Genomic DNA, 19,333 nt, shown 5'->3' on the forward strand with positions numbered 1-19,333 from the left:
ACTTCCATCAAAGTCAATACCCAAGACATGTTGTAATTAAATTTGCAAAATATACTGCTAACATCTTTTTTTTTTTTTTAGTGTTTTGTTTTTTTGTTTTGTTTTTTTTTAATTTCCGTGACAAAACGCAGACACAAGCAGGGGAGGGGCAGAGAGAGAGAGAGACAGAGAGAGAGAGAGAATCCCAAGCACTCTCTGTGCTGTCAGTGCAGAGCCCACTGGAGGGCTTAAACCCACGAACTGGGAGGTCACGACTTGAGCTAAGATCAAGTCATGCTTCACCAACTGAGCCACGCAGGCGCCCCACTGCTACAAATCTTAAAAGCAGCAAAACAAGTCATTCACTTCCAAGGGAAAACCCACAAGGCTAGCAGGAGATTTTTCAACAGAAACTTTGCAAGGCAGAAGGAAATGACATGATATATTCAAAGTGCTGAATGAGAAAAATCTGCAGCCAAATATACTCTATCCAGTAAGATATCATTCATAATAGAAGGAGAGATAAAGAATTTCTCAGACAAACAAAAATGGAAGGAGTTTGTGACCACTAAATCAGCCTGTAAGAAATATTATCAGGGACTCTGAGTGGAAAGGAGAGATCAAAAGTGACAGTATAAAGGCAGGAAATGTAAAAGCAGTAAAAAAATGTATATTTCTGTAAAAAAAAATCGTCAAGGAATGTCCCAAAAAAGGATATACAATATAATAGCTTATCAAAACATGGGGGGGGGGGGGAAATGAGCTCTAACTTAAGTGACCATCAACTTAATATAGACTGCTACACGCAGAAGAGGTGATATACAAATTAATGCTTATCATATACCAAAACCCACTAATAACCATGCAAAGAATAAAGAGAAAGAATTCCAAATATATGATTAAAGCAAATTAGAAAGACATCAAAGGGAGAAAAACAATAAAGGATTTGAGAAAATCTCCAGAAACAACCACAAAACAAGTAGTAAAATGACAATAAATACATACCTGTCAATAATTACTTTGTATATAAATGGAATAAACACTCCAAGCAAAAGACCTAGGGTGACAGGATGGATTAAAAAACAAGACCCATCTGTATGCTGCCTATAAAAACCTCATTTTAGACATAAAGACACCTGAAGATTGAAAGTGAGGGGATGCTTGCACTGTTGGTGGTAATGCAAACTGGTGCAGCCACTCTGGAAAACAGTGCGTAGGTTCCTCAAAACAATTGAAAATCGAACTACCCTACGACCCCTCAACAGCACTACTGGGAATTTATGCAAAGGATACAGGAGTGCTGATTCATAGGGGCACATGTACTCCAATGTCTATAGCAGTGCTTTCAACAATAGCCAAATTGTGGAAAGAGCCTAAATGCCCATCAACAGATGAATAGATAAAGAGATGTGGTTTTTATATATACACTGGAATACTACCTGGCAAGGAGAAAGAGTGAAATTGTGCTATCTCTTGCAATGTGGATGGAACTGGAAGGTATTATGCTACATGAAATATGTCACAGAAAAACAGATATCATATGTTTTTGCTCCTATGTGGAACGTGAGAAACTTAACAGAAGACCGTGGGGGAAGGGAAGGGGAAAAATAGTTACAAACAGAGAAGGAGAGGGGCAAATCATAGGAGACTCTTGAATGCAGAGAACAAAGAGAGGGTTGATGGGGGGCGGTGGGTGAGAAGGGAAAGTGGGTGTTGTGCATTAGGAGGGCACTTGTTGGGTTGAGCCCTGGGTGTTGTCTACAAGTGATGAACCACGGGAATCTACCCCCAAAACCAAGAGCACACTGTACACACTGTATGTTAGCCAAGTTGACAATAAATTCTATTAAAAAAAAAAAATGAAAGCGAGGGGATGGAATAAAATTTATCATGCTAAAAGAAAAAATAGTGATACTTTTGTTAGACAAAAGAGTCCTTAAAACAAAGACTGTGGGGCACCTGGGTGCCTCAGTCATTTGAGCGACCGACTAGGTCTTGGCTCAGGTCATGATCTTATGGCTGGTGGCTTTGAGCCCATGTTGGGCTCCAGGCTGACAGCATGGAGGCTGTTTGAAATTTTCTCTCCCCCTTTCTATATCCCTCCCCAACTCTGTCTCTCTCAAAATAAATAAACAACCAAAAACAAAAACAAAATCATAATAAAGGGTACAATCCAATAGGAAGATCTAACAATTGTAAATATTTATGCACCCACCATGAGAGCACTCAAGTACATAAAACAATAACCAACATAAAGGAACTAATTGATAATAAGACAGTAATAGGGTACTTTAACACCCCATTTACATCAATACCTTAACAAAAAAATCACCAAAAAATACATCTTAACAGAAAATCACCAAAGAAACAGTGGCTTTGAGCCATACAGAGAAAGACAAATATCATATGTGTTCACTCTTATGTGGATCCTGAGAAACTTAACAGGAATCCATGGGGGAGGGGAAGGAAAAAAAAAGAGGTTAGAGTGGGAGAGAGCCAAAGCATAAGACACTCTTAAAAACTGAGAACAAACTGAGGGCTGATGGGGGGTGGGAGGGAGTGGAGGGTGGGTGATGGGTGTTGAGGAGGGCACCTGTTGGGATGAGCACTGGGTGTTGTATGGAAACCAATTTGACAAAAAGTTTCATATATTTTTAAAAAAAAGAAAAAGAAACAATGGCTTTGAATGACACAGTGGACCAGATTGGACTTAAGAGACTTTTTCAGAACGTTCCATCTTAAAACAGAATGCACGTTGTTTTCAAGTGTACATGGAATATTGTCAAGAATGGATCACAAACAAAAAACAGGCCTTAATTATTAAAAACAATACATGCAGGTTAAATAACGTGCTACTACACTGGAATGGGTTAAGCAAGAGATACAAGAAGAAACTTAAAAACGTGCATGCAAATGGAAATGAAAAAACAATGGTCTGAAACCTTTGAGGTGCTGCAAAAGTGGTCCTAAGAGGGAAGTACATAGCAATATAAGCTTACTTCAAGAAGCAAGAAAAATTTCAAACAACCTAACCTTACACCTAAAGGAGCTAGAAACAGAACAAAAATGAAGCCTGAAGCCAGCAGATGAAAGCAAGTAATAATCATCAGAACAGGGGGCCCTTGGGGCTTAACTGGTTAAGTGTCTGACTCTCGATTTTGGCTCAGGTCATGATCTCACAGTTGTGAGATCGAGCCCCGTGTTAGGCTCTTTGCTGGCAGCATGGAACCTGTCTGGGATTCTCTCTCTCCCTCTCTCTCTCTCTCTCTCTCTCTCTCTCTGCCCATCCCCCACTCATGTGTGGTCTCTCTCAAAATAAAATTTAAAAAAAGAGATTGAAACAGAAATGAATGTTAAACAAAAAACCGATAATACTAGAACAGATCAATGAAACCTAGAGCTGGTTCTTTTATTAATTTTAAAAATTAATAAAACTGATAAGGTGTTAGCCAGAGTAATCAACAAGAAAATAGAAAAGACCAAAATAATAAAACCACAAATGTGAGAGGAGAAATACGAACCAACACCACAGAAATACAAACATTTATGAGAGAATATTGTGAAAAAATGTATGCCAACAAGTTGGACAACTTAGAAGAAATGAATAAATTCCTAGAAATATATAACTTACCAAAATAAAACAAGAAGAAATAGAAAATTTGAAAAAAGTCAATAACCAGCAAGGAAACTGAATCAGGAATCAAAAAACTCTCAACAAACACAAGTCTAGGACCGGATGACTTCAGACGTAAATTTTAACATGTAAAGAAGAGCTAATACAAAAAAAAAAAAAAGAAGAAGAAAAGGAAAGAAAAGAAAAAACAAAGTTTAACCTGTTCTTTTCAAATTGTTCTAGAAAAACATAAAAGGAAGGGAAACTTCCAAATTCATTCTATGCCAGCTTTACCCTGATACCAAAACCAGATAAAGACGCCACAAAGAGAATTACAGGCCAGCATCTCTGATGAACATGCAAAAATCTTCAACAAAATAAGCAAAATGAATCCAACAATACATTAAAAAATCATTCACGGGGGGCAGGGGCAGCTGGGTGGCTTAGTGAGGTAAGCATCCAACTTCAGCTCAGGTTACGATCTCATGGTGCATCGGTTTGAGCCCAGTGTCAGGCTCTGTTGACAGCTTGGACCCTGGAGCCTATTTCAGATTCTGTGTTTCCCTCTCTCTCTGTCCCTCCCCTGCTTGTGCTCTTTCTCAAAAATAAATAAACATTAAAAAAAATCATTCACTATAACCGAATGGGATTTATCCCTGGTTTTCAGGGGTGGTTCAATATTTGGAAATCAATGAATGTGATACCTCATATTAATTTTCAAAAAAGAATAAAATCATATCATTGCAATAGACGCAGAAAAAGAATTTGACAAACTATAACATCCATTCATGATACAACCTCAACAAAGTAGGCTTAGAGGAACCACACCTCAACATAATAAAGGCCATATATGGAAAATGAGCAACTAATATGATCCTAACTGGGGAAAAACTGAGAGAAAAACTTCTTAGATCTTGCTTCTAGTTATCTGCTTCTTCTCATTAGCACCATTGGTTGTTAATAAATTAATCTTAACATTCATTACATCCTACTTTAATGGAGACCAATTTCTCCTATACAGGTTTATGTGTCTTATCTCTTTTTTTTTTTATCCACTTTTCAATTTATCATTTTTGTTTTTTTTCTTAACAAACTGCCCAAAGGTTAGATTTCTTTTGTTCACAAATCTGTTAGGAAAAGTGTGGCCAGGACAGCTAGTCTCTGCCCCGCTCAGCTTCAGGTGGGGCAACTGAAAGGTTTGGGGTTGGATCCATTTGAAGATTTGTTCACTAACGTCTGGTGGTTGATGCTGGCTGTTGCCTGGGACTTCAGTTCAGGAGGCAGCAGCAACACTTAAACTGACACACCTAGACCCTCTTTGTGGCCTAGGCTTCCTCACTAGATGGGGAGCTAGATTCCAAGTAAGCAGCCTGAGATACAGAGCAAGGAAGAAGCTGTATCGCCTTTTGTCACCTAGGCTTGGAATACACACAGGATCATAGTCACATATTCTGTTCATTAGGAGCAAGTCACTAAGGTGTTCCATGGCCTTTTTTTAAATGGAATTAATATTTAAAACCTATGGACACCTTTAAAAAGCAGTATACTTTACCCACTGGCCACAAATGTTTGTATTCCTCCCACCTGAAAAATACATTCACTCCCCTCCCCCTCCAATACCTCCTGCAAGTCTCAGTTATCATGGCCTCAGGTTCAGGGCTTGAGTCCAAGATCTTACCATCTTAATCAGGTGCAGTGGGGATAAGCTGCCTGGGTTATGGTATCTAAAGTATAGCCCGTCGTCGAGTGCAAGGGTTCTCAATATGAGGACTTGAGAACGAAAGAGTTATTTACCACTCACAAATGCAACATTCTAGTCAACTGCTGAAGACTCTCCCATTCAGAAAAAGAAGATGGGAAGCACCCTAGTCCATAAGAGTTTTGAAATATAGCCTGATGCATGCTGTCAGTTCTTAAGTTAGGACTTAATCCTAACCACGGGAATACTTTCTCCATGTCTCTTCCCTTTCTTACTCTTTGAGCTCTTGGTTCCTTCCTTTTCATAAGGAATGACCTGTATTTGCAGCTGTTTTTTCATCCTGCTTCCTCCCTGTGAGACTTCTAAGACCCAAAGGCCTCTTTTCATTTTGCACTATTTGGCCCCTTTTAGTCCAAGGTAGCAAATAGTATGTTTGCTACTATAAATCTCTTACCTTTTTTAGTTTTCTGTAAATATTACTGGATTTCATGCCGTGTTTTAGCAAAGCAACACTCCCAAGTCCTTTTGAGATAAGCTTTTCGCTTCAGGTTTCCTGTGAAGCTCTTATAGGAAAATGCCTTTAAAATTCGTCTACTCTTGGCGCTCCTGGCTGGCTCAGTTGGTAGAGCATGTGACACTTGACCTCTGGGTGCTGAGTTTAAGCCCCATGTCGGGTGTGGAACCCACTTTAAAAAAAATCTTATACTCAAGATCCTTAAAGAAATTGGAGGCATACCTTAAATCTTTCTGTTTTCCTGGTAGCACCCTGGATTTTCTCTTAACCCAAAAGCCATTTCTTTATTTTAGCATTATTTGACAGTTCAACATGTAGAGAGGCTGTAAATGAGAAACAGATACTTGAACCCAGTAAGTCCTGGTTCCTTTCAGTTGCATAGTCTTTAGTTTCTCTTTCCTATCCATTTTACTTTCAGGTGTTTTCTAGCATGACTTCCCTTTCCTCCAGTGTCATTTTCTTCACTTGCTTAGAAACCCTTGCTGTCAGCCTCTTCACAGGCCATCAGGTTTCCACTAAGAGTCTTGTGGAGGCCCTTTTTGGGTCTCATTCTTACGCTTTTCTACATCTTTCCAGGTTCGACCTACCTCCTGGTTCAAAGGAAGTTTAGTTTTAGGTTTTTTTGAATAGCAGCACACCATTTTTAGTATCAGTATCTGTGGTAGTAATTTACTGCTGCATAATAAGCCACCTCAAAACCTAGTAGTTCAAAACAGCGTTTCTCTTGTTCACCAATCTTTTGTTTAGGCAAAGCAGAGTAGGGCAACTCATTTCTTCTTCATTTGGCATCAGCTGGCATAACTGGAAGCTGGAGACTAGAATCATCTAAAGGCTTGTTCACGCATGTGTTTGGCTGTTGAGGCTGGCCTTTGGCTAGGACGTTGGCTAGTCTCAGCTGGAGTATCTACATGAAGACTCACTAGGTAGCCTGGGATTCCTCACAACGTGGTGGCTGCGTTCTAAGGGTGAGCTTCCCTAGAGAAAGAAGGTCAGATGGAAGCTGTATCACATTTTCTAAGCTGGCCTTAAAAATCACAGCAGTTCTGCATATTCTGTTCACTAGAAACCAGTTACTGAAGCCAGCATATATTTAAGGGGAGGGATTTTCACAGAAGTATCAACAAATTTATAAAACCACCACATCCACTCACCTTGTCTTACCAATCATATAGAATGGATGGAAGTCGTTCCCAACTCAGCATCACTGAAACTCCAGCCAGTTTTGTTGTTGTGGTTGTTTTTGTTTAGTATGATCTCTTATTTTCTAGAAAGTAACAATGGATTACAAGATAACAGTATTGAATTAAAAAAAAATTTGCCTCAAAAACATATTTGGATCATCCAATTAAAGTTTTATACTGGGAGATGTGATTTCTTAACACATCCCAGAGAATCATTTCTCCTGGGAATGCAGTTCAAATTAGCATAAAACATTTGCAGTTCAGAAACAGGCCGTGGCATTAGAAGCATTACTTATAGATTCATGAATTAGAGTCTTATTTCCAGAGTCTTACCTTGGGACGTATTTTTTGACTTGGGCATACATAAGTCAATATGATATTGCTAAAACTTCTTTAAAAATTATGGAGTGTTAAGATGGGGGAAGGGCTAAGAGACTTTCTCCTAAGAGGGGACTTATTTTATGAAAGAAAGATATGAAAAAATCATAGAAAAATAAATGTATAGAATCAAGTGCAAATGTTGTGTAGTAAAGAGAATGATAGCAAAGATCTATTTCAGTAACACCTGATGGCTTTAACTTGGCTCTTGATTTTCTGAGTTGTTTAAGGTTCCACATTCTAAGACAGGTAACATTTTGTTGCAAATGAGTTTATTTAAAAATTTGAGTGCCTGGCTGGCTCAGGTACTCTTGATCTTGAGATTGTGAGTTCAAGCCTCACACTGGGCATAGAGATTACTTAAAATCTGAAGAACAAATTTTGATAGTAGTTCTGAGTTAGAGTCTTTTCACTCCACTTCCAAACTATAGTGTTTTATTCATGCAGGCTGATGTCTTTACAACAGAACTGGAAACTACATCTTCAAAATGTCTACACCTGGATGCAAAAAAACAAGTTCTCCAACAAGAGTTATTATCAATGAAAGCTTTCGAAGGAGAATGTGAAATGCTAGAGAGCAATAACAAGAAGTTACAGCAAGAAGTAGTAAAATTGAAACAATTTATGGAAATGAATATGGTAGAACACAGTCAAGTGGAACAGTATAAACGGGAGATTGAAGAAAGAGCACGACTGGACATAGTAGAAAAATTACACGAAGTCAACCTGTTTTTACAGGTTAATTGATTGATCTGTAATGTGCTGTATTTCGTTTCACTGAAAATTAAATTTTGGATAGATGTATTGTATGGGTTTCCTCTACTTGCTTTATGGTAATTTGTAGATTTCTGGAGGCATTTGTTCCTCCCTTTAAAGATTTCAGTTTTCATCACTATTCCTACTAAATCGAGAGGATAAGAAAAAATGATGATTTAAACAACTAGTCTCACTATTAAGAGGAAAAGAAAAATTATGATTTAAAAATTGCACTGTACTTGGATTATTCTTAAGTTTATTGTTGACTTTTAAAATTTTCTCATTGATTCTATTATTTGAATTATCAGATTGCATGAATACTAATACAAGAATGATTGAACTTTAATTTTATAAATCATATTTAATTCAGTTGACGTTGGTGACAAATAGTTTACACTTGAGCTTTTTTTTCACTTAAAATTGCTCTCTGAAACATTGACTCAGAAGTAAAAGAAACAGGTATAATTAATTATTCAGATTATAGCTATTTTGAAACTATCCTGTTAATTTTTTTTCATTAGGCACAAGCAGCAGCTCGAGAAAACTTGGACCAGTTAAGAGAAAATGCTCATGCTTCAACGAGAAGTCAAATGGAACTTAGAATTAGAGATCTGGAATCTCAGGTCTCTACAATGAAGACTTCTCAAGAAGATTCTACTAAAACAGAGTTGGAAACCTACAGGCAACTCTACTTAGAAGAATAAAAAGTTAGAAAGTCCTTGAGAAATAAGCTGAACACGTAAGTCAAAACAGAATCATAGACAAGAAATTTAGCTTATTAATTTGCCTCTAAAGCATAATTTCTGTGGAGTCAAGATCATGAGATGAGTAGGAAGTGAAAGCCAACTAGATCGTGTCATTTTGGAAAAATGAGGTTTCTAAGTGAACTTACCTTTGAAATGTTAGTCCAGGACAGTTTGCATCCCTCCTCTTTTTTTCGGTTTTACAGGACCTCTTCCCCCACCCCCCCCTGCACCCCCCGCCCTGTATATTTTCCATTGATCGGATCTGCTAGTCTTTAAGTGCATTGTTCAGAGCTTTCTCATTTAGAAGCATATTATTATAAAATTGCTTGTCAGAATTACCCTAAATAGAAATTTCGATGAGTTTCTTTTTGGAAGATTACATCTTTAACCTAAAAGGTCAAGTACTACTACTACTCATCCTGGCAGCTTGGTACATTTATTCTCTTGATTGTGATCTTTGGTATGATTACTAGAGTGGGCCTTGAGACAAACCACCCTTTATGCTTTTTCTACTTGACATAAAGGCAAACAGGCAATACAGAAAGACTCACACAGGGATGAAGGGTAGTATAATTCCCAAAGTGGCTAAAAAGAGCACCATGGTGGGAGGGAGGCATGTGGAAGACTGAAGACAGAAAGGGCAGATTCTGTCTCCAGTGCCTTGGTAACTATTATAAGCTAATTGCCTCTGTAGCTGTTTTAGTTCTTTCTGATTACACCTCTGCCATCTACTATCTCCCCTAGAGATTGTTGGTCTCAATGATTCCTCAGTGTCAAATGCTCAGTTTCTTTGAGATAATAAATGTACAAGAGTGGTGAAAGCAAACGCTTGAAAATGTCTTTGAGGGATGGTTTAGTTTTATATCTGTAAACAGGTTTACTAAATATAAGTATGTATATATAATGGCATCCTGAAGGATACTGTCAGTACAGCCATTCCAGAAGACAGCAAGTATTATTTGTTAAGCCATGTACATCACTGATAGCCACTTCTCTCCCTTCCCTAATTTGAATTGTTAGTTAGGAATCCCCCTGGAAACATAAGTATTTCTTTAGAACAATTTTAAAAGTATAATTTTAGATAGTAGGTGTGCTCCGTCACATGTTCAGTGTTAAAACACTGTTCAATGGCAAATGCTATTTACTATTATGGAAACTTAAAAAAAATGTAAGTCATTTAGGAATGATTTAGGGAAAAAGAAAATGTATTTGTGTTTTTTAGTCTTCACAGGGCTAAGGAGAGACTGTCAGAGAGCAATACAAAACTTCTTGTGGAGAGACAGCAGCACCAAACTTTACTCAGGACCCTTACTATGAGCCCAGGCCTGGAACCACCTTATTGTGGACATTTTGAAAATAATTTAGTGCTCAATGGAAACCTTACTCCAAGAGGAAACTTAGTGATTCCTACCTTAAACCCACGGCCATCATATGACTACTGGGAGACTTCCTTGTGGAAGGTTAGTTATATTATCTGTTTTACTTTGGGTTTCAGATATCTGATATAATTGTTGCTTTTAATTTCGTGAAATTATGAGTTGTTTAAGTAACCAATACATACGAAGTAAAAGTCATAATTATACATGCTAAGAAAGAACTGAGGTTAATTTTATATATATATTAGTCCCTTGATCTCTCATTTCTTAGAGATACTTATTTTTATTTTATTTTAGCGAGAGTATGAGTGAGTGCATGCAGGGGAGGGGCAAAAGGAGAGGGAGAAAGAGAATCCCAAGCAGGTTGCATGCTCGGCACAGAGCCGAATGTGGGGCTCAGTCTCAAAACCATGAGATCATGACCTGAGTCAAAATCAAGATTTGGACACTAAAAACAACTGAGCCACCCAGGTGTGCCACAAGAGACACCTAGCATTAACTGTATTCAGTAAATATAACTAAACTTACCCATGTTAAATTTCTTGAAAAGCTTTCATTCAGATTTGATTTTAGAAAGTAAATGTTGTTGCCTGCTAACCACAGGTACACTTAGATGCTTGGACTTATTTTCAGTTGGCAGTGGTTCATAAACATCTGAAAGTTTTGCTATAATCCAGTTTTTCCACCCTTGTATGTCAGTGAATGATCGTCCTCCAAACACTTAACGACATATGAATGTTTACTATTTAAAAGAATCCATGGGGGTGCCTGGGTGGCTCAGTCAGTTCAGTGTCTAACTCTTGATCTCAGCTCAGGTTTTGATCTCAGGGTCATGAATTCAAGTCCTGCATTGGGCTCTACGCTAAGCATGGAGGCTACTCTAAAAAAAAAAAAAAAAAAAAAAAAAAAAAAAAAAAAAAAAAAGAATCCATGGTAAGTCCTTTTTATGAATTAAATCAACTTGTAAAATTAAAAGGTTAATTTCTCTTTTAAGTTAAAAGTTTTGCTATTTTCTTACATGAGAATCCATCTTTAATTGCTTTCTTATTTATGGCACTCTTTTTTCTTTTTCCTTTTTTTTTTGACTTATACCACCTTTGTTTCTATTTTTATAAAATATCTTGATGAGTGATTGTAGAGCATTTTATAAATAGCTAAATCAAGCAAATATTTGAATTTTGAAAATGAAACTTTTATTTCTTCAAATGAGTTCTTTGCCCCTTTCTCTTTTCTTTTTCTGGAACCCCTTGAATGCAAGTATTATTACCCTGGATGTTGTCCCACAGGTCCCTTAACCTAGCCTCATTTTTAAAATTCTTTTTTCTTTTTGTTTTTCGGCTTGGATGATTTCTACTACCCTGTCTTGCAAATTGTTGATCTGTTCTTCTGCATCTTCTTATCTGCTGTTGATTCCCTCTAGTGTATTTGTCATTTCTGTTATTGTATCCTTCAGCTCTGATTGGTTCTTTTTTATATTTTCTATCTCTTTCTGATGTTATCACTGGATCCATTCATTCTTCTCCCAAGTTCACTGAGCATCTTTATGACCATTACCTTGAACTCTTTATGAGGTACATTACTTATCTCTGTTTCACTTATTTTTCTTAGGTTTTGTCATGTTCTTTCATTTGGAATGTACTCCTCTGTGTCCTCAGTTTGTCTGACTTTCTATGTTTGTTCTTAAAATGGTTCCTTTCAACTTTTTCTCTCTTTCAAGTGGGCGTTGCTTTTGAACAATGTACGTTAGTTATGAAGTCAAGGAAGAAGAGAATGTTTCTGTAAGTGTTGTCTAGTCATTTTTCTTGGTGGAGCCGTGACAGGTGACACTGGGTAGGCGGCAAGTAACCCTGCTCTTCTCTTTCTAAATTCAGAACACAGGAGACAGGGAGATGGAGAGAAACTTAGTAGCTTTATTACTAATACACACTAACAAATTGGAAGATATGATTTAGGTTATGTTAGCCACGTTGGGCTTCCTCCCAAATTGGGCACTTCCCCACACAGTTGTAAATTGAGGAAACAAATGCTTGACCCCCACCCCGGGGGTTGGGTGCTTACCACAGAGCTGAGAGCAGACCCAAATTCATGTTACTGTGGGCAGGCACATCTTTTCAAAGAGGAGATTCAGAAACGCATAAGCACTGCTTAGCTCCTTCTCCCAATTTCACCCGTTAGGTAAGTCTCCCTTCCCGTCGGGAGGGAGACAGAGATAAGTCCACATGTGAGAAGTGAAGGTTCACCTATAATTTCCGACTGGATTTAAATTATTAATAAGGTGAATTGTGTCTTTTGTACATACCAATGAATGATGAGAGGTTAGGCAGAAGCATGCTAGAAGGGAAAGAGAAATCTGTGTTGGGTTTTAAAGTTTGCTATAAATAACCACACCATGGGTTCACTCATTTGTTGATTGATTTTGATAAAACAGATTTTCTTTGGAAGGAATAAATAATGCTTTCAGGAAGAATTTCCTCAGTTTCAGCTTGCTTGCTTCACCTAAAGATTTTCTCTTTCAAGTTCTCTGTCCTGTGGTTTACAAAAGTTGTGCTTGGGGTGCCTGGGTGGCTCAGTCGGTTAAGCGGCCGACTTCGGCTCAGGTCATGATCTCGCGGTCCGTGAGCTCGAGCCCCACATTGGGTTCTGTGCTGACAGCTGAGATCCTGGAGCGTGTTTCAGATTCTGTGTCTCCCTCTCTCTGACCCTCCCCCGTTCATGCTCTGTCTCTCTCTGTCTCAAAAATAAATAGACGTTAAAAAAATGTTTTTTAAAAAAATAAAAAAGTTGTGCTTAAAAATTGACTGCTACTCAAAGGACTTAACATAATTTCTGTTCCTTTATTTTCATACATGACTTTAAAATTTGTAATTTAGTTAGAGAGTTAGTATTGTGTGCCTCATACCTAAGCATTACTGAGCCACATGACAAAGTTTTATGTATTCATTTTCTCTGAGTTATACTTAAAATACACGTATTTTTCCTGGCTATGAGGAAGTAACTGGCATAGAACTCTAGGCTTGGTAAGACCACAAGTGTATTCCTGGTCTGCATCTAGTTGGATTCATGACCTCAGGCAAAGTACACCCTCTCTGAGCCCTTTTTGTCTATTATGCAAAATTCGGGACTTTGACTAAATTAGTGACTTTTATACCTTCAAAATGATTTTTTTCAAAGAATAGAATGTATTTTTTTTTTTTGCATTAAACTGTATTGTGTAAAACAGAGAGAAGTAGAGCTGTCTAACTAAAGGAGAGATGGAGACTACGGCTGTGACTTCCTTGTCCCTCAATCCTGCAGTGTCCCCAACCGAACCTTAGATTTCTATGGGCCATATTTGAATGCTAACAGTTAATGAGAAAATCCTTCTAATTAAAAATCCTTTAAAAATGTTCTTTGAATTAAAATTTGCTGATATATAGTTTTTCTGTGTATAATTTTCTCACCCTCTTATATTTCTGATCAATGGAAAGGTATACACAAAAATACACATGTGTTCTTATTCATGGACTTGAAAGCTATTTTCACCATCAAAACACAGTTTTTACCTAGAAATAAACATAAAGGTCACAGAGGTAAATATTTAGGAAAAGAGCTTTTGGGGAAAAGATGCAACATTACCTTGGTAGCTCCTTAAGTCATGTCATATAAAAAACATGGTTTATATTTTATATCGTATTTATTAATGGTAATATGAAATTGTTTGAATACAGCCTTCCCCCATCATCTGGTATTGAGTTATTAATTTTACAAGTCTGGTATAGTCATGTTGTCCCATTCATTTTATAAGGCCTGAATATAATGCTATTGTCAAAAAAGTGTTATGGTTCCTCAAAAACTTAAAAATAGATATTCATTAATTCCACTGCTGTGTATTTACCCAAAGAAAATGAAAACACTAATTTGAAAAGTTGTATGCATCCCTATGTTTATGGAAACATTGTTTGCAATAACCAAAATAGGGAAGCAACCTAAGTGTCCATGGAGAGATGAATGGATAAAGACAATGTGTAATATGTATACAATGAAATATAGCTCAGCTATCAAAAAGAATGAGATCTTGCCATTTGTGACAACATTGATAGACCTAGAGGGTATTATGCTAGGTGAAATAAATCAGAGAAACACAAATAAATACCATCTGATTTCACTTACATGTGGAATATAAAAAAACAAAACAAGTGAACAAACAGAATCATAACTACAGAAGACAAATTGGTGGTTGCTAGAGGGGAGGTGGGTAGAGAGGTATGGGCAAAATAGGTGAAGGGGAGTAAGAGGTATAAATTCCAGTTATAAAGTAAATAAGGGGCGCCTGGGTGGCTCAGTCGGTTAAGCGTCCGACTTCAGCTCAGGTCACGATCTCACGGTCCGTGAGTTCGAGCCCCGCGTCGGGCTCTGGGCTGATGGCTCAGAGCCTGGAGCCTGCTTCTGATTCTGTGTCTCCCTCTCTCTTTGCCCCTCCCCCGTTCATGCTCTGTCTCTCTCTGTCTCAAAAATAAATAAACGTTAAAAAAAATTTAAAGTAAATAAGTCACAGGAATGAAGAATACAGCATATGGAATATCGTCAATAATATTGTATTAATGTTGTATGGTGACAGACGGTAACTACACGTACGGTAGCAAGCATAGCATAGTGTACACAATTGTCCAATCTGAATTTGTATACTGAAAAACTAGTGTAACATTGTATGTCAACTATACTTCAATTAAAAAAAGGTATTAGGGAAAACAGTCTCTGAAAATATTGGGAAACATGTCAGCCAAAACATTTGTCCTCACACCCAAATTTGTAAAGACATTGGAATCCTTATCACCACAGTGTTGATTATGTCCTGTACACTATTTTGGAGCCCGTTTGGGGCATTCAGGGAGAGGCTACCTTGTCTCAGAAAGATATAAATAAGAACATTCTAGACAGGAACAGTTGTAATATACAGTTGACCCTTGACCAACATGGTTTTGACCTGTGAGGGTCTACTTTACTTACACATGGATTATTTTTGGACACTGTACAGTACTGTAAGTGTATTTCCTCTTCCTTCCATTTTTCTCAATGTCATTTTTTGCCCTAGCTTATTCTACTGTACAAAACAAGTATGAATCGAATGTTTATGTTACCGGTAAGGCTTCCGGTCAACAGTAGGCTATTAGTAATAACTTTTGGGGGGATGAAAAATTATATACAGGTTTTTGACTGTACCCCACCCCTGTGTTATTCAAGGGTCACCTGTAGTTGGAAATATTTGTACACATTTCATAAGTGGATAACCATAACTTTAATAAGTCAAGTGTTTCAAAACTTGGTCCTAATTTAGAGAAAGGAAACAAAGTTACAATTGAAAATTGTATATTGTTTTCCTTATCTCTAATGGAGAAAGTTATAAATCAGAAGCTAAGTTTGAAAACTGTTGTAACCCACTATTTTTCCTTTCTTCAAAGAGATTTTCTGAAATCTTTGTGTGCATATGAAAAGAAATAAGTGTTTTAGTCATAACACAGATAGCAAAATATTTTTACTCAATCAATTTTTTGCCAGTAGAATTTCCACATGACAGTAAGACAGTCCCACTTTCTTCATTTTATATGTATTTAAGAGTCGGTCCTGAAAAATTAATAGCAAAAAGCATTCCTTCAAATTTTGTTTTTCTAAGAGTGAAAAAATGGAAAGCCCATTTTAAGGAACAATTCATTAAGGTAAAAAACTGATTAAACTTTCACAAATGGCAGTTTTTCCTAATCATTTCCAAGTAATAATTCTGTATACAATATGATTCTTGTTTAAACTTTTTTGTACCAGTAAGATCAAACATCACGTTTCAGAGATTATACACATTCAATAAATCAATATTAATTGTGCTTTTTATCAGATTCACTTAAATAGCATTATATATATAATATACACATATTATATATATTAATATAATACACATAATATATTACATATATATAATATACACATATTATATATACGTATACACACACACGTATATATGTATACATATACACATGTTTGTGTGTGTGTGTGTGCGTGTATATATGTATCTGTTCTCCGTTATCTAAAACTAAAATAAAATAGGTAGGAATTTATTTTATTCATGTGATAGTTTTTCTGTTTAAGCTAACCCTATCTTTGGTTTAATCTCTACAAGTATTATTTCAAGACCACATGTCGTAAGCTATATATAATTCCTACCATGTCTTTTGTTTACCTTACACATTCTAAATAATATTTGCCTTATTTCAGACGCAGCGGGAGTTAGAGAAAAGAATAACCAGAGCACTAGAAGAAGGTATGTTGCCAAAATGTATGAAGTTAGATATCATTGATTTCTGAAATAAACTATAAATAGTAAATGGCATCCCTTTCCATTGTTTGGATAATAGATACTACATTCACATTTTTTTGTACATATAGAATAAAAAATGTAAAAGCATGAGCATAATGAAGAACACACTTCTTCCTCATTTAGTCCTCATGTGTCATAGCTCTTTTAAAATCTCCCACAAGTCTAGGGGCACCCAGGTGGCTCAGTCGGTTGTGCGACTGATTTCAGCTCAGGTGGGTTCAGGCCCCACAGAGGGCTCTGTGCTGAAAGCTCGGAGCCTGGAGCCTGCTTCAGATTCTGTGTCTCCCTCTCTCTGTGCCCCTGCCCGCTTGTGGTTTGTCTCTCTCTCAAAAATAAATAAACGTTAAAGAAGTTTTTTCAATCTCCCTAAGTCTACATATCTGTTATTATTTCTGGCGACAATCTTCCTTCACTGGTGCCATCCCTATGGAACTGTCAACCTGCACAAGTCTCAGAAAAGGTGTGCTTTATCAAATTTATCAATTTCTGCTAGTGATAGAAGACCCAAAAAGCCAAAGTCATCTTAGTAATGCTTGGTTAAGTAATTAGAGGTCATATAACTGCCATTGACAGGTAAAGGTTTTCAATCTTCACTCATTGATTTTGTCATTGCTTTTGCCCTTGGGTAAAACTTCAATTTCCTTAGCATGGAATGAAAACACCCAAATCAGTTTGCTTCTTGCCAGATGATTCAGCCTTGTCTCTCACTATTTGCCCTACTCTGCTGCTTTGCTCTAGCACCTTGTCAAACTAAACTACTCATAATTGCACAAGTGTTCTTCCTCACTTCTAGCTCTTTGTATGTGTTCCTTCCCTCTACCTAGCATACTTTTTCCTTGTCCTTCAGGTATCAGCTGACATATCACCTTCACCAAAGAGCAGACAATATTGACACAAAGCTGGGATGTCCCTTCCGTATGTTCCAGTAGTGCTGTGTTTTATACCTGTCACTTACATCTGTATACTTGGCTCTGTTTGGAAATGCCTGTTTGATTTTTCGGTTTATAGTTTATGATTGTTCAGGGTGGACTGTGTCCTCATCTTGTAATTTCACCTTGTAATGAAAAAAACAGAAACTCTGATATTTATCCACAATAGCAATTAATTCAGTGTGCAACCCTGAGCAAAATATATTTAATACTAATCTTGGGTTTCATATTGCAGTTGTACGTAGGTATTTTTCATTTTTCTTAACACTCATAAAAGCCCCAACTTTCTTTTTCTTTTCTTTTCTGTTCTTTTCTTTTCTTTTTCTTCTTTTTTTTTTTTTAATCACTTGTAGTGAAAAGTATTTTGGAGAAAGAAGATAATTCTTTCTTTTCCTTTTCAGCTGCTACCGAATTTGAATGAGGATCCTGTAGAACGCCTTTAGTATCTACTGATGATTCAATTCTAAATCAGGATCCAGTATGGAAAGCGTCACGAGAATATGTACAGATTTTGAACAAAAATTATATGATTTGAAAAATAAATAGAAAAAATTTACTGGATGCTTACAAAACATTTTCATTGTTTCCCAATTGAACACACTATATGGAAAAGTCTTGATTAAAGGAAAATGTTTTTGTATCATATGTGTGTAATGAAAATCTTTATAATATTTTAAACTATGTTTCTTGGCATCTCATTAACTTTTAAGCACATTTTGTACATGGAAACCAGCACTAGAGGGTTTTACATACATCAGACTGCTCCACTACCAGCGGTTTGAACAGCACCCAAACAACCAAGTTGTCATTAACACTTCAGTAGTGTTCATGGATGGCTTTTTGTATTTTCCAATTTTTATGACTATATGTGGGCCTAAAGATTTAGACATTATTTTGATGTATTCCTGCTATGGCTATTGCCAATGTTTGTACATATTACATTTTTTTTATAGTGCCATAAAACCTATCTACAATTTTAATTGTAAACACTGATTCGTAGCTCTTTCCACATGGAGAAATAAGATTTGCCTAAGGCTTTTCACTTTTTCTATTTATTTATTTATTTATTTATTTATTTATTTATTTATTTTGATTTGCTTTTTAGAAACAAAGTTAGAGAAAAGAAAAATTAGAGAGAGAAAAAAAAGAAACCCCCCCCCCCCCGCCCCAGAGTCATTTGCAAGTAAATTGCTAATGGGATGCCTGATTCCTGTAGCATTTAAATCCTACAAGTCAGTACATTCCACATAACTACCATACAACCTTCACAATCAGAACATTAACTCTAATACACTGGATGCTTGAACAATGGGGTTAAGGGCTCTGACCACGATCTCCACAGTCAAAAAGCCATGAACAACTTTTGACCCCCAAAGACTTAACCACTACTACTACCAATAATCTTTTGTGTATGTATCATACTCTATTCTTAAAATAAAGTAAGCTACAGAGAAAAATACCATGAAGAAAATTATAAAAGAAAATACATTTCCAGTACTGAAAAAAAAAAAAAATCTGTGTGTAGTCAGTACACCCATTAAAACTGTTTTGTTCAAGGGTTCAGTATAATTCTATCATTTATTCCTCATAATTCTTTTTAAGTTTGGTCACTTATCTGTAGTATACGTTATACCAAGGAAGGTCCTGCTCAGAGCCATGTATTGAATTCAGTTGTATGTCTTAGTCTCTTTCACTCTAGAACAGTTCCTTTGTCTTTCCTTGACTTTCATGACTTTTAACCTGTTGACGACTAAATTCCAGTAATGTGGAATGTCTTTCAACACGGATTTTTCTTAGGTTTCCTTATGGTAAAATT

At 36.6% G+C, this 19,333-nt stretch overlaps 1 protein-coding gene across 1 annotated transcript in view; it reads left to right on the top strand.

The window, feature by feature from the left end:
- Positions 1 to 18,160, top strand: part of LOC132676933 (ankyrin repeat domain-containing protein 26-like) — a 73,869-nt gene extending 55,709 nt beyond the window's left edge. Inside the window, 5 exon segments of the mRNA XM_081795671.1 lie at positions 7,812 to 8,102; positions 8,642 to 8,859; positions 10,098 to 10,326; positions 16,486 to 16,531; positions 17,919 to 18,160. Of these exon segments, the coding sequence (XP_081651797.1) occupies positions 7,812 to 8,102; positions 8,642 to 8,859; positions 10,098 to 10,326; positions 16,486 to 16,531; positions 17,919 to 18,052 (918 nt within the window). The 3' untranslated portion in view covers positions 18,053 to 18,160.
- The last annotated feature ends 1,173 nt before the right edge of the window (positions 18,161 to 19,333 follow it).

The sequence above is a fragment of the Panthera onca genome, chromosome A1 (assembly GCF_046562875.1).
Source record: "Panthera onca isolate mPanOnc1 chromosome A1, mPanOnc1 haplotype 2, whole genome shotgun sequence".
Lineage (NCBI taxonomy): Eukaryota > Metazoa > Chordata > Mammalia > Carnivora > Felidae > Panthera > Panthera onca.